Raw genomic sequence first — 15131 nt, forward strand, 5'->3', positions numbered from 1 at the left:
GTTATCCAGCACCAACCCACTAAAAACTTCTCCATACCCACCTCCAGAGCCATCAGTGCTGGCTTTTTGTACAGCTGGGTACTGAACTGAACAGGCTGTAGGTGAAACCCATTGCAAAAGTGCACATATTCCTTCCACCCATTTACTCCATAATCTCTCCTTTCAGTTTCTGGGCTGCTCCCAATCCAAAGAGAACAGCGAAGTGAACGGTGTAGGTGCTGCCCAGCACACAAACACACTCAACAGCTGAGGACATTTAAATTAATTTTATTTATACCAGGTTTTCAAAATCAGAAATATTTCAAAGAAATTCAATACTTATAGACAGGTGCTACATTGATGATCTTTGATCCACCATTTAGTGCCATGTTCTCACTCTACAACCATTAACTCGCCACCACAAACTAAGGGGAATTTAACAGAAGTTTATAAAAAATAGGCAGACATGAAAATTTGGTTTATACTGGAATTGGCATAAGAGTAAAGCTTATTGTCAAACTGTGGCAACTGCTGTATTCCACCACTCATTCTGAGGGAATGGTACAACAGAAAAAGACTCTCCCACTTAGAGCAACACTTTGGGTTTTAACTGAACACACTCAAAATCCATTTAATGATCTGACTGGGAGTGATTCTTACACTCGAGTCCATATTAATTTCAAGGTTTGCATTTCTAAAAATCGCCACAAGCATAAACCTCACCTACTCATCCGGTCTTGGACCGATTTCCCTTTTTGGAGAAATCAAACCCGTATGTCTATACCTCTTCCAGGATTTACCAAATCAAGCAAACAGCTGCTGGTTTTAAAGTATATTTTAAGAAGAAAAATGCCATTTCTGCACAAGCTACCTTCATGAAAGTTTCATCTAACATTTCTTTATCAATAAAATAACTGCAGCCAAGATACCCAAAAGTCACGTCTACATGGAGATACACAGAAGATACTCGAGAAGACTTTCCTCCACTTCTCTATCACAATGAGGCCCTCACCATTTTGCATAATGACAGAAAACAACAGCTGACAAACCATTTTGGAACAGATGCCAGCTGTCTCTCATTTGTTTTACAATTCAAACAGTAACAGTTCTGTAGCACTTTATTGGTTTGGTTTTTGTTGGTTTGTTGGTTTTTTTTTTAAAGCAAGCCATCTGAATTGGACCTCGCATCAGTCAGTCAGTCATTTCAAGAACAAACTGAAGGCAGGCTGATCCATTTGGATCCACAACTTGTTTTGGTAGGAATCTTACATAAATACAATTTGTGCTTCAATTTTTTATCTACTTGGACTGAGTGAATATACACCTAAGCTAGTTTAAAAAAAATAAACTTGATTATTCAACTCGGAAGCCACAGACATCTTTCCAGACTGTTTGCAGCAGAGACAAACAATAAATTTAAACACAGTACTGCTTAAAAAAGTTTACTGTCTAAAATGAAATTCAAATGGTTTATTAAAAATCAACATTTTCCGTTTTGGCTTTTTTTAAAGAAAGCATATCTTGTGAAAAAAATCAGTTAAAAGATCATTTCAGGATACTGAACTCAAGTCAAACATAAAGCACAAAGTAGGTCTTTACATTAAACTGGGCTTTGCACACAACGTGAATAATCAGAAATAGACTATTTCTAGGAATAAAAACTTGATTATTTTTTTTTTTCTAGACAACATGCATACCATCAGTTACTTCTCCACCTTAAAAGGTACCTGAAAGGAGAGTTTTGTAGAAAACCAGGACTCATTAACACACTTAGTAAGTCAGTGGTCATCATGCCTTTTTAGTTAAATTCTAGTAAATTTTAGTCTACATAGAACAGCTAACACAATGAGGTGTGCAAGTCATAGGGACAGCCAGAAGCCTGAAGCAAAGTCTTAAAGTTCTACAGGACGAGAGAGACTAAACACAGTACCACCATGTTATTTGAACTGTTACAAAAAAGGGTATTTATTATTATCTGCTTCCTTGCTGAAAAAGGGGCAACGGACTGAATGCAAACGGCCCGCATTCAAAAGCTCCACAGTTCTACTCTACCAACTTTTTAAAATAAGGTAATGATAAAGAGCATTCCTTCCAGCAGCCTGTACAGTTCAGCTGCCAGTGGCTGCCTAACAGCGCTCCTTCATGCATACCAGGAGAATCATGTCCAGTTTTGCCATTTGTGGATAACGATGACAAGATACAAAAGCATGTGTTTGCCATAAATAGCTCTGGCTAACGGAGGATTGTTCACACAGAGCAGATCAAATTCTCTATAAGGAGAGCATTATTTGGCTCCCAGCCAAATCATGTCCCCAATGCAAGCCTTGGTAGTGGCAAACACTTTCCAGTTCTATTTACATAGAAGCTAACAAGCAGAACAGTTCACTTAGGCTGTTTCTTGTACCAAGTCCGTCTTAAATGCAACACTCAAAAAACCTCAAAGATTATTTACTGGCTTCATATTCTGTGTACAACTCACACTACAAATCACCTTACCCAAAAAAAGACGGCGAGCTGCAAGGTTTCGTGCAAGGTTTTACTCTGACATGTAGAACTTTAAGAACGCTCAGGTATGGAACACACTGTGTGGTTCATTACTTCGTACGTGTCTGACACAAGTGTTTCATGGAACAAATGGTCTCTAGTAGTGGTAGCTTCTTTAACAGTAAACTAGGAGCAAGTCCTTTATCAAATGATCGGAACAGAGCCACAAAGTATTGTAAAGCAGTACCTAAATCACAATTAGGAATGAAAAATTTGCATTATTCAAGAAGAGATTAATGACTGTTTACCTTTACAATACTTTCCACAGAAGTTATTTGAAATATGCTTAAATTAAACATACTTAAAAACTGTATTTTCCAATGAAAACAAGGCAACGTTCTGTAATAAGCCACAAGTTTTATTGCAACGTGGCCAGTTTTTGATCTCAAAAAACAATGTTCCATTTAAGGCTCTTTTTAATACAGAAATTGCCACCATGACTGATGTTTTACAAAACTTTAGTGTTTCAAGACTCATATGGTAAACAGATAACTTCTACTCCTGTTCAGTAGTGTACATTCAATGGAAAACAAAAAGGCATCGTAACAGCTACTTCATTTGTAAAGATATGCATGTAACAGGAATGAAACTGAGGTACTACAATAATTTGATGACACAGTTACAGCAACTTAATTGGCATTCCTTTGGGGGGGCAGGTCAAACATATTACAAAAAAGTGCTTTAAATGCATAGTGTTGTGTGCTGCCATGTCACAAAAATAGGCTTGTCAAGGCAGGTGAGGTGTATGAATGCACAAGAGCCTCATGGAACTGCAATCAAGTGCAACTGTAAATAATACTGTATAGAGTCTACCATCCGACCAGTGGACAATACTTTCAAGGCATTCCATTAGCTTACCTTTTGCTGTCTGCTAGACTATTTACATTAACTATCACATTCATTGTACATGTTGCAAGGAATGCCTGCGACGTCAGTTTTGGCTAAGAGTCTGACGTGAAAGCATTCCTTGGATCCTACATAAAACTACCAGGATTAAACAGTCTAATGGCAATCGCTGGTAGACTGCTTAACAATGACATCTCCTTCAGGGGCATTAGGGAAGGGCCTTATTTTTTGAGGAGGGAAGGGGATGGGGAGACTAATACTATTCCAATTGAACGAGCTGCAGAAATGGAAGCTCCTTAGATCCAGATGGCACTTGTTTGTCTTTTTATAAGGGTTTTCCTTCAAGTGAAACTACCACGTTGCCTCCCAATTTCTCTCCAAGCGTTGAACGGTCCTTAATATCATCCAAACCATTTACTTGCCACTCATGTTTAATACCTGGAAGACAGACGGACAACAATGTACTTGTGAGAACCTCAACATCTAACCAGCATTATAATAAATGAAGAAAACACTTCTAGATCCATACCTGTAAATTTCTTTTTAATGGCATCTTTAGAGCTTGCGTAGATCATCTTGCTTTTTAAAGGCGCGCTTTCAGGAGCCCTTTAAAGGAAAGAAGAAGACCACAACAAAGCAGTTATTTAGTCATCCAGCGTTAACTCCAGAATATTCAATTTTAACAGCAAGCTTTACTTTTACACACCAGAATATAAATACCAGGTCTTCTTTCTTAGATTCCTTTGTCTCATATGTGGCATCATACAAAGCGTATCGGCAATCATTCAAAGGTAGTAACTTCACAAAGGCTGTATAGGGGTCCTCCACTGTATCTCCAATGTCACCAACCAATATCTGCTTTGCCTCCTCTACAATTATTTGTTTTTTGTCATCACTTAAGCAGAAGAGAACGGCTTTCTTTCTTTTTTTAATCTCTTCTGGGGTTGAAGATTTCCTTACTTTCATGTCATTAAAAACCTTTATGACTTCATCGTTCACTGTTACTCCAGAAGCCTGTAAAATGAGATCAAAGGAATACCGTAAACAGCAAAAATTAACACTCACTAGAAAAGATGGTAGCCCACAGTGCTAGATAAACAAGTCTGCCTGCCCCCATAAGAATAAAAATACGACACTCAACCTGAACACACTATGGATTTAGCAATCTTTGCAGGATTGGAGCAGAAGAGATAAAAGAGGTGTAAATTCTGCACTCTCTTGTTGCAGATCTCAGCATCTTCAGCTGTGATTCTGGATAGCAGTTTTATAGAGCTAGGCACACAACTGTACTACTCAAGCAGTTTTCCATTACCTTATCATGCAGTTGGCTTATTTTGGGGAGGGGGAGAGTGTGGAGGGGAGTGGAAACTGAACACAGGAGAGGAAGGAGTCTGTAGCTTTGCGCTGGGATGGTGGGTGGCTTTTTGTTCGATTGGTTTTGTTGGGGTTTTTTTTAGCGGAACAAATGCCACAGCAGCAGCTCACATCCAGCACTGTCATTTTGCTGGGTGAGGTAAGGCTCTACAAGCAGCAGAAATGTTTTCTGCATTGTGTCAGCTTTAACACCGCGCTTTAAAAACTCCCGAATTTTACTTCTCGCTACTGCGCAAGCATTATTTAACTGCTCTTCCTTCACACAAAAACACCAGTTACAATGTGCTCAGTTCCCCGTGAGGCTGACAAGCCGTTCAAAACCCGAGCCTAAAGCAGAAAGGAAACAAAACACTGACACGGCAAGCGGGGAGATCACGGCAGAAAGCAAGCAGTTTAGCAAGCCCTACTGCGAGCGAGCCGAGCCCATCCGCAGCGCGCTTGCTCTCGGTCCAACAATTACATCCGAAGAGGCGGGCGCTGCCCGGGCAGGCTGCTCGGGAAGCAGGTGCACGGCTCGCTAGGAGCCGCGGCTTTGTGCCCGTGGAAGCCCGCTGCCCCCTTTCCCGGCTTTGTTCGCGGGGAACGGGCGTCCCACCGCCTGCCAGCCCTGGTCCCGGCCGCCCTCGCTCCGCCGGCAGCGCTCCCACACGATCGCTCCCGGGCTCCCCGCTCTCCTGCCGGCCGGGGCACCAATCCCTCCGGCCCGAGCCGCAGCAGCGGCTGCCGGGAGCCCCTCTTCCCGCACCCGCCCCCCACACCGCCGCCAAGCTACTCGCACGCCCGAGCCATGCCGCAGGGAGCGCTGCGCTGCCAGCCCGGCCCCGGCCCCAACGCCAACCCAAACCGCCGGGCCCGAGCCCGGGCCCCAGCCCCGCCGCGGTCCGCCCCGCCGCCCGCTCCTGCCCCGCGGCCGCCCCCACCGCCCCTTCCCCCCGCACACGGCTAAAATTAGACTAAAATGGCCGCCGAAAGGCCTCGGGGCCGCGTCGCTCGGAGCCGAGCCGAGCCGGGCCGGGCCTGCTCAGCTCAGCCCCGTGCCCCAGCGGGCCGCGCTGCTCGTTTCCCCGCGGGCCAACCCCGCCGCCCTCCCCGCTCGGCCGCGCCGCGTCCCCCTTACCATGGTGCTGGGGCGGCGGCGGCTGCCTGCTGTGCGAGGCTGCTGCACGCAGGGGAGCGCTGCGCTGCGCTGAGGGCGAGGCGGGCGGGGACTCGGGCCGGGCGGGGGATGAGCAGCGGCGGCCGGGGAGGGCCGGTCACATGGGCCGCGCCGCCACCACGTGCCGCCAGGCCAGGCCGGGCCGCGCCGCGCCGCGCCGTCCATCCGCGGGGCAGGGCCGGACTGGGCTGAGCCTGCAGGAGAACGGGATCGGCCACTCTCCTACCGCCCTGTGGCGGGGCCCGGCTGGGTGCGGGTGCTGTCCGAGCGTATGCCGGGCGGGCTGCGCTAGCAGCGTACGGGCGGGCCGCTCCCGCCGCCTCGGCCTCGCAGCCCCGGGCGTTCCTCTCTGCCGGCCCCAGGCCCCCCGCGGCGTGTCGCTGGCTGTTGGTGGGTGACGCAGCCCCTCAACCAGGCGTGGAGCAGAGCTGCCGGTAGCCGCTTCAGGTCGGGCACGGTGGTGACATGGCCCCTTCTGGAGCTAGCTACGACTGCCTGGAGCGGGGCTGTGCCCTGCCCTGGCCAGCCCAGCGCAGCTCCCTTCGCCGAGGCGCTTTGTCCTGCGCTAGAGTCACGGGTTTGCTTCGCTCGCCGGTTCACCCCTCATGCCTAGGCGCTGTCTGCCTCTTTGCCTGCACACACCTGACACGTCGGCATACATAGGGAGTATTTTGAAGTTGCAGCGTGCCACAATTCATTGTCCCCCCTGGAACAGGAGCTGCTGCCATGGTTGCCCTTGCTCTATGCAGGGAAAGGCCTAGGGCGTCTGGCGCAGACAGCGCGTTCTGTGGTTTCGGGAGAGCTGCTCAGACGATGGGGCGGCACACAACTTGTAAGGCAAAAGGAGGAACATTAAGAGATAGGAAGGTGCCTTACACGTAAACAAGGAAGGGTAACCTTCCTGAGAGTGTTTCACTTGTCCATACTGAGCTGGACTGGGTTTCAGCTGCAGGACACCAATCACGGAACATTTTATCTCTAGCCCGTAAAAGCGGACCAGAGGATTGTTAGCGCTGTGCGGTGCTCTGTGCCCTGGACTGGTGGTGTCTGAAAACCCAGAGTTCCTAAAAGTGCAGGATCTCAGCGTACATGTGAGCACCCAGCCTGCGCTGTAGCCACTCAGCCATCTCTCCCCATACGCCTGGATTGCTAGTAGTACCTTGGTGGAAACCAGCCAACTAGTGCTTGTCAGCATGCAGGTGCATATATACATACATAGACACATTCATGCTGCATTGTGTGGGAGATGTGGGACTTTTCCCCCTTTATCCATTACTGTTCACCACCGCATTGACCAGATGAGTCACGATGTTTCTAATCACTGTTCTGAGTTATGTCCTGCTCTGTCTGTATGCAGAATTCAAGACTGAATTGCATTCATCAGTATCCAGAATCTGGCCCATCAGCCTTGAAATCACTGAGCAGGAGCTGTATTACACCTCAGCTCCTCACAGCCATACGTTCAGGACTCAGTACTGCCACTAAGTCTGTTAGACTCTACCTTTTCCCGTCTGATGACCACTCATGTATTCTTGCTGCCTGTTCTGTGCCAGCAATGTGAGGCCCAGGGAGGAGTACCTTTATTGTGTGTTTGCATTTAAAGAGTCAGCCATTACCCAATTCAGTTTTCAAATACAATGTGTTGCTTTTGGATCAAACAAGTAACTGGTTAGGAGAGGTGAAAATTGTTAAGGGAATTAATAGCACAAATCCTGAAACGGATAACTCTCAAGAAAATGTTGTACGGTTGGTTTAAACCAACGTAAATCCATAGGATATCTTAACAGCCCTGTTTGCAGGTATCTGCAGCTCTTGTGCAGCTCCGTGGGGTGGACTTAAGTGGTTACACATCCTCATCATCACAATGGTTCTGTGTATCCCAAAACAGCCTTCATGACACTGCAGTGTGGCATGGGATGCTGCGTGTGGCACGGGCCGTTCTCAGCGTCCCAAACGGAGGTCTGTGTCCTTGCAGCCACACACAATGTCAGGAGGCCACTGTGGCAAGCAGCAGCAGGGGGGTTCCTTCACCTCTGTAAGCAGATACGCACGTGTGTGGTACATCCTCCAGTGCCAGTGGCCACAGCCACTGCCAGAGGCTCAGCAGGTTTCTCCTAATGCTTGTGCAATACCATGAAACTGCTGTGTGTGAGGGCCCTATGCCGCCATGGAGGGACTCTGCACTGCACATCCCAGGCTTTTAAACAAAAGCTGGAGAAGGAGTTACCAGCTCCAGAGCTGCATGGCCCGGTGGATGCTCTGGGGATGACAACTCCATGACTCACCCTCTGGCTTTACTGCCATGGAAACCGAGTAATGGGTCAGAAGTGCTTATTATACTCTTCACCTCTCAGGGTGCGCACCTGAGGCGTGCAGGCACACTGGGCTGCTGCTGCACATCACTGACCAGTGCCTGCCAGTTGTCAGAGTACAGAAGCAGCAAGGGTGAAGAAGGAGGATTTTGTGATTTTACAGACACCTCTAAGAAAGAAATGAGTTTACCAGAACTGGAGAGCATTTCTCAGGGGTGAAAAATGGGTCACAGGTGAACAGGAAGGGGCCTCTCATTTTCAAGAAAATGAGCAATGGACTCCTGGTGACTGCAGCAATCAGAGAAGGAGCTTGTGGTAGAGCCCGGTGGTGACCTTGGAAGCAACAGAAATGGCCGGTATCCAGCTAAGAGCAATAGTGACCAAGCAAATCTTACTGCTGGAGCACACTCAGACAAAGCTGGTTCCTCACCTTGGCATCTTGCTGCACTCAGGAAGCATCGAGTTTCACTACCCTTGTACCACAAGGCCTGCATCCCACCAGGCACCACTGAAATAGCCCTATGATTCAGAGATCCCAGCAGCAGCAGCAGCACTAAAACCTTTGTGAATGATACCCTATGTGGAGCGCATGCCTCTGAGGAAGCCCTCTAAGCCTCCCCTCACCCTCTGTGGATGGAAGTAATGACTCACCATGAAGCAGAAGGCACTGTTTGTTTGGATTCAACTCCTGGATGCTCTTTAGTGTGAAGTGATTAGAGTGGACCAAGTTGCCTTATGTATTGAAGCTCTCTGAAATCACAGTCCTTTTCTTCTGTATGCTGTACATCCTCTTTGCTTCTCTGTCTGTGTCACTAAACTCAGCATTACCATTTCAGCCTCATTTCCCATGGAAGCAAGGCTTCTGCTTGGCCTCCTTGGGCACCCCCTCTCTCACTTGGGCTAGTCCTTGTCCCGGTGACTTTTTAACTTGTTAGCTGATTTGAGTTAAAGCTGGCAGAAGAATAGGGGGATCACAAAAGTAATTAAGATCCTTAATTAAGTAATTAAGTTTCATAAAATAATTCATTTGAGATAGGAGAAAGTGGGGCTGCATGTCTGCTGATTCAGCTCAGGAACTTGCTGGTTTCTGCTAGGAGACATCAGATCTCCTATGGTGTAGCCAGATTATCTTCAGGAAGAGGACTGCAGAGGGAAAGCAGAGGAACTTGTGTAGGTGTACACTGAAATAACAGGAAATCGTAATACCATTCAGTTAAAAGATTTGATCTGTTGTGGGAGAAGTCCATAGGAGACTGCATTTGATGAGATGTGTCACTCAGGGCACTTGATTTGCCCCTTTCCTCTCCTGCCTCCCCCTGGAAAATGTCTGGTTTCCCTCCAACAATTCTGTATTTTCAGTGGGAGTGCAAAGAATGCCGGATAAAATCTTAACTTCTTGTAATGTAAGAGAGTGTTAGAGAAAACCCTGGTGAAAGGCAAACACTGAGGTTTTATGTGTTTCCTTACACTGCGGATACATTTCCTTTAAACAATTATATAGCAAATATATTTGACTGTAGGTGGTGGATCCTGGCACGATTTTGCTGCAAGTGTCTCCCATGTACAGTGATCCTGGGAGCCCACAGCAAGGGTCAGGATGCGTGCTGGTGTGGAGTGCGGGTCCCCATCAAGCCTAGCTGTCGGACCAAGAGATGGATTTTCCCCCAGGGGAAACTCCGGCTCCACCGTCCTTGGCAGGGTCCCTTCTGCTGGCTTCAGCAGCCTCTGCCACCGGTGTGGTCCCAAAATCCCGCGGGGACTCCGAGCTATCAGGCAGCTTCTTAACGGCGAGGGCTGGCTGAGGATGAGCGAGGCGCTGGCCGCCGCTCCCCGAGGAGCCGGGCCGTGCCCACCGCGGGGATGGGAGCCGGGCTGTTGCGTCACCCTCGCCGGGCGCCCCGGCTCCCCGTGCCAGGACATTCCTGCGGCTGAGTCATGGCCCGGCTGCCACCCCGCTCCCACCACGCTCGATCGAGGGTGTTGCTGGCTGCCAGCGGCTGCTCAGGCGTGTGGAGCTGCCGGCCTTCCCAACGCCTTCCCAGCGCCTTCCCGGCCTCCACCCGGCACTCCAGGGATCCTCCCTGCCAACCCCTCGCTGCACTGAGGAGACACCGCCGTAAGACCTGGGGTAAGATTTCTCCGAGCTGCGATGCCAGCTAGGGTGCTGTGATACTTCAGTTGGTTTAAGCAGCCCCTTTCCCTGCCAAGTGGAGCTGCTTTTCTGACTGTGCAGGGATGCGGCTGAAGAAAAGCCTTTTTTTGTTCCCTTGGAACGCTGTTCGGCTGTGCGCATTCCCTGGCCAAGTTCGCCTTCCGGCCGTCTGCCAGGGCAGCGGGCAGAGGGAGGCCGGAGGAAGCAGCAGCAGCAGCGTGAGGCCGGCCTGGCCAGCACGGGCGCCCGAGGAGCAGCAGCCGCAGGCTCTTCGGGCAGGGTGGAATTCCCCCCTCTCCCCCCGTGACTCTGAGCGCTGTGCTGGTAAGTCACACGTGCCGGTGAATCATAACGCCGGGCGGCCGCGGGCCTGTCATTGCTCAGCGGGCAGTAAAAGAGAGGTTTAATTAAAACGTTATGTCTTGTAATGACATCATGTTAGGGGTGGTGGTTGAACACAACAAAAAAGGAAATAAAAGCTCGTCCAATGAGAGAAACGTGGAAACTGACAGCAGAAACATGGCCAAACAGAATACAAATTTCCCCTGAAGTCTAAAATACAGGAACTCTGCTCAGCCTTGTTCATACAACCAGGAGATAAAAGTTGTATGTAACTAACTGGCATGTGTTCGACATTCACAAAGGTTTGCACATTCATGACACTAGTAAAAGTAACTACCATTTACCCTGCTACCCTTCATGAATTCCTGTGTGCCCTGCAAAGTCCATTTTCCCCATGAGCAGTTTCTTCCCAAGTCTCTCTTCTTGCTGCCTCTTGTTCACAGCTGAGATAAATTTATAGCATAACCTCGAGTAAGGAGGATTTATAAGATCAGCCACTGACTATAGCGGTTGTTCAATTTATTCACTGTTTTTTCCACAGACAGCTTTCACTTCCAAGCTGAAGACAGTATTTCTTCTTTTCTTCTTATTTCTTCACCCGTAGCATTTTTATTTCAAGGTCTCAAAGCTCTTCGTTAACGTCATTAATGAGGTGTCTCTGCCTGGTCAGTATTAAATCCCCTGATGGACGGGTTGCCTGGGGTCATCCAGGAAGGCTGCAGTGAGCCCTGGTGCCAGGCAGGGAGGCTTGGATCCCCATCCCTGAGTGACACCCCAGACCATCCCTCCTCCTAGGGAAGGAAATGTAGGCCAGGCAGAACAATTATTTTCTTGAAGCCTCTGTTTCAAGCAAACAGCAAAGTCAGCCTTTCCTTCTCATAAGCATCCTCTAACAAGAGTAGGTGTGAGGAGTTTGATGTTGGCTGTTATTTCCCTACTACTGATGTGTCAGTATATAGCCCTGCTATATAGCAGATGTGGATGCTATTTGGTAAGTCCTACCTAAAGAGAGGAAATGTAAAAAGCAGCACAACTTTCTGGGAGCACGGTAGTGGCTGTGCACCACAGAATAATGTTTATTACAGTGAAATGGCAAGAAAGGAGCCAAAGTGACCTTTAGAAAACCAGGCATCTGTGGCTGACCTATACGCTGGGTAAGTGGATTAAGGGGAGAGCTGCCAGAGCACTTTGGAAGAATGGGCTGTAATACTAAACAAGATAAAGATTATATCATTTGATTATTCTAACAAAATGAAAGACCAGAAATGTTCTTCAGGCAGCCAAAACGCAACAGCACAATGTGCGGGATGTATCAGTCACCCGGAAAAAGCTCTTTTGGATAATCCATTCCCTTTGGGTTCTTGTTTTGTATACATGACTTTTTCATGCAAAATGAGCTATTGGCAGAGTCCCCTAAAAGTGAGAATCTCCCACAGGAATAGCGTGCCAGTGTGAAAACAGTATGAAGAAAACCCAGACTGTTCTCTGGCACTGCCAGCATGTTTCCAGCTGAACTGCACCGTTTGTAGCTTGAAACGCGTTATTCTCCCCCTGTCTGTGTGTGCAGAAGGAGCTGCTGCGCAGGGGAGGTAACGCGCCTTCCCACGCCTGGGAGCTCCTGCAAGCACCTTCCCCGGCCCACGGCATCCACTCGTGGCTTCAGAGGAATCCTCGCACTCCTCATACGCCGTCCTGGCGCTGTTCAAGGGCACACACACCGGTCACACAGAGGAGATGCCGTTAATAGTTCTGCTGGTTTCTGTCAGGAGTTCCTAGTGCAGCTATAAAACCGGGATGCCAAGGTTAGCAGGGATGTTAATCAATGTGAGGGCCCCAGGAGGTGCTTCTTCAATAGCATTTGCACCCCTTGCTGGCCTCTTCATGTTTATGGCAAAAACGCCCTGCCTTTGCCCCCAGAAGAAAGTTGTCTGTTACTACAGTGGGTGTGCAGCACTGTCGTGCACCTTGCTCGAGCCGTGTGTCTTTTCCTGCCGCAGGTTCCTGAAAACTTGTCCAGCCACGGAGCAGGGATTCCTCTCCGGGGAGGAGCAGGACAGCTGGAAGGGGTGATGTCCTGAACGGCTTCAGCCTGGTTCATAGGAGAATGACTGCCAACAGCTAGGATGTGGTTGGACATCTTGGCAGATGATATGGTTTAAACTGGTGTCCCTCCAGGAAAAGGTGGCAATGGTGTCAGAAAGCCCTTTCCCTCTGGGTAGATGCATGCGGACCTTCAGGATGCTGGGGAGGGCTGGCACATAAGGAATATAATGACTCAACTTTGTTACATTCTTCTTTACAGAAGAGCCCCCCCAAAATGATCCCATCCAGGGTTCCTGGTGGGACAAGGAATCCTTGTTTTCCTGCGGCTAGACAAGTGCATAGCAGCACTGTCCACAGATTGTGCACAGATTTTGGGCACTTATCCCAAGTCTTGCAGCCTTGGCCTGCTTTTGCTACTAACCTTTCATTGCTCCGTGCTTCCCCTCCAACTGGGGTTGTGTTGTCTCACATTGGAATAAGGTCCTTGTCAAATGGGCTGTTTCTAATCGTGATCAGCACTTCTGTGCCATTGTAGGTCTGATTTAAGGAGACATCTTTGCAATACATAAAAATAATCACCAGGAAGGGAACCAATCCTCTCCAGGAGATGGAGGAAGCCATCAAGAAAGTGCCAAGACAGGGGAGATTGATTCATATGGCCTGCTTAGATTGGAAGTTGCAAAGGCCAGACAAAAAGGAGCATAGACACCTTTGGTTCTGAAGTTTTAACACTATTAAAATTACTCCAGACAGACAGACCTAGTACCCATTTTGCAGCATCACATCTGAATGGAAGGAAATTCTGTCCGCTGAAGGTTGAACCCGAGGACTGACTTAAGAAACCTCTTAGAAGCAGAGATGGACAACTGTGGAAACAAAAGACGCACTGACTAAACCTTCTCAAGCATTGCGAAGCCCCCTCACAAAGCATCTTGCTTAGAAATTTGATCTCGCCTGTTAAAACCGCTACGTTTTTCTTCTTCAGATAGCAATACTAAAAATACAGCACTAGCTAAGCCAAACATGCTAAATACATGAGTTGAGATCACTTGCTGGTGGTTGAGGATGGGCTTTAGGATGACAGGGCCACAGGAATATTTATAACCCTTCCTGGATTGCAGGACCTGTCGGTCAGTGCGAAAGTGTCCTCTGGTGACAGCAGCACGGTCGAGCGGTGCCAGCACTGCAGGGCCGAGCATGTGACTGATGGTGGGATCTGCACTGGAACGCTCGCGAAAGGCAGCTATGAAGCCCTGATCCCACAGGCAAATCCCTGTGCTGCCGAGAATCAGGTGCAGAACTGATCCAAAACGCAAACGTTTCAGCATCCTGGCTCACGTTTCTGCCATTTCAAACACATGATGCACAGCACAGCCCGTCTCTTCGAGGTCCTTTCCTCCCCAGACTAATTTCATCTGTAAGCTGCTTGGAGAATAAAAATTGGAAAGGACACAGATTATTATATACGCTCTTATAGGACTGTTAACCTAGGAAATACCTGTATAAAGCCTAAAGAAACTGGTAAGCTAAGAATAGCAAACTGACAAAACTCAAGTTGGACCATGTGTCACCCTAGCAGAGCAGGAATATCCTCTACGAGACAACTGTTGTTACAAGGGGAACGATGGCACAAGCGTGCCATTTTCTGCTCCTCCACGGGGCACTGTTAAGCCCAGCTGCATACTGTGCCAGAGTAACTCTGTGCTGTGACACGGTGCTAGGGCAGTGGCACTCCGCTGCTCGAATAAAGACCATTGCTTTTGTGGTTCCTTGAAACAAACCTGAGAAAGGAAAGGTGAGCAGCTGTGGAGGAGAGTAAGTGAAAGCTGGTCTTCCACAGGCAGCGGCTATGGAGAGTCCAGTATCCCTGTAGGAAACTTGGCCCAATCAAACGTTTCTGTCATCAAATGAGAGTGACCTGAACAGCTGGATGCACCCTGCAAGCAGCGGGGAGGGTGCAGGCTCAGCCCCAGGCTTGGTGCCTTCTTCCTTCCAGCAGAGGCTGGGGGGACCTCACCTGGGGCCAGCCTGCCGCATGCCCAGAGCTTCTCCCTGGATACGCTGTTCTGTGTGCCCAGAAAACATGTATTTTCCCCTCTTCTTTCGTACCTAAAAACTGTTAAAGGTGGAGTCGCACCTGAAAGAAGTAATCTAAAATCAGTTTTAGCCATTTTCTAGAAAGCAGCACCACAAACCCGGGAAACCAATGTATTGTGGTAGAGAAACAAACCCAAAGTTGGCCTTAGTGCACTTTTTGGGAAACATAAGCAGCCTGTGGCCTTCTGCCACTGTGAACGTGTCAGGTATAGTCTCTACTGATGCTGAACATTTTAATGCACTCTAAGTATTAAAAAGCATTGGTTTGGAAAAGTGTCTGTTTGCC

The 15131-nt window shown here is 48.5% G+C and overlaps 1 protein-coding gene across 1 annotated transcript; it reads right to left on the reverse strand.

Moving 5' to 3' along the window:
• Positions 1–251: 251 nt before the first annotated feature.
• CFL2 (cofilin 2) lies at positions 252–5972 on the reverse strand. The gene is made up of 4 exons (XM_080619207.1): positions 5861–5972; positions 4076–4383; positions 3899–3975; positions 252–3807 (listed from the first exon to the last, which is right to left on the reverse strand). The coding sequence occupies exons 1-4, from the start codon at positions 5861–5863 to the stop codon at positions 3695–3697; spliced, it is 501 nt and encodes a 166-aa protein (XP_080475333.1). The 5' UTR covers positions 5864–5972; the 3' UTR covers positions 252–3694.
• Positions 5973–15131: the final 9159 nt, after the last annotated feature.

This window comes from Psittacula echo (assembly GCF_963264785.1).
Source record: "Psittacula echo genome assembly, chromosome: 5".
Lineage (NCBI taxonomy): Eukaryota > Metazoa > Chordata > Aves > Psittaciformes > Psittacidae > Psittacula > Psittacula echo.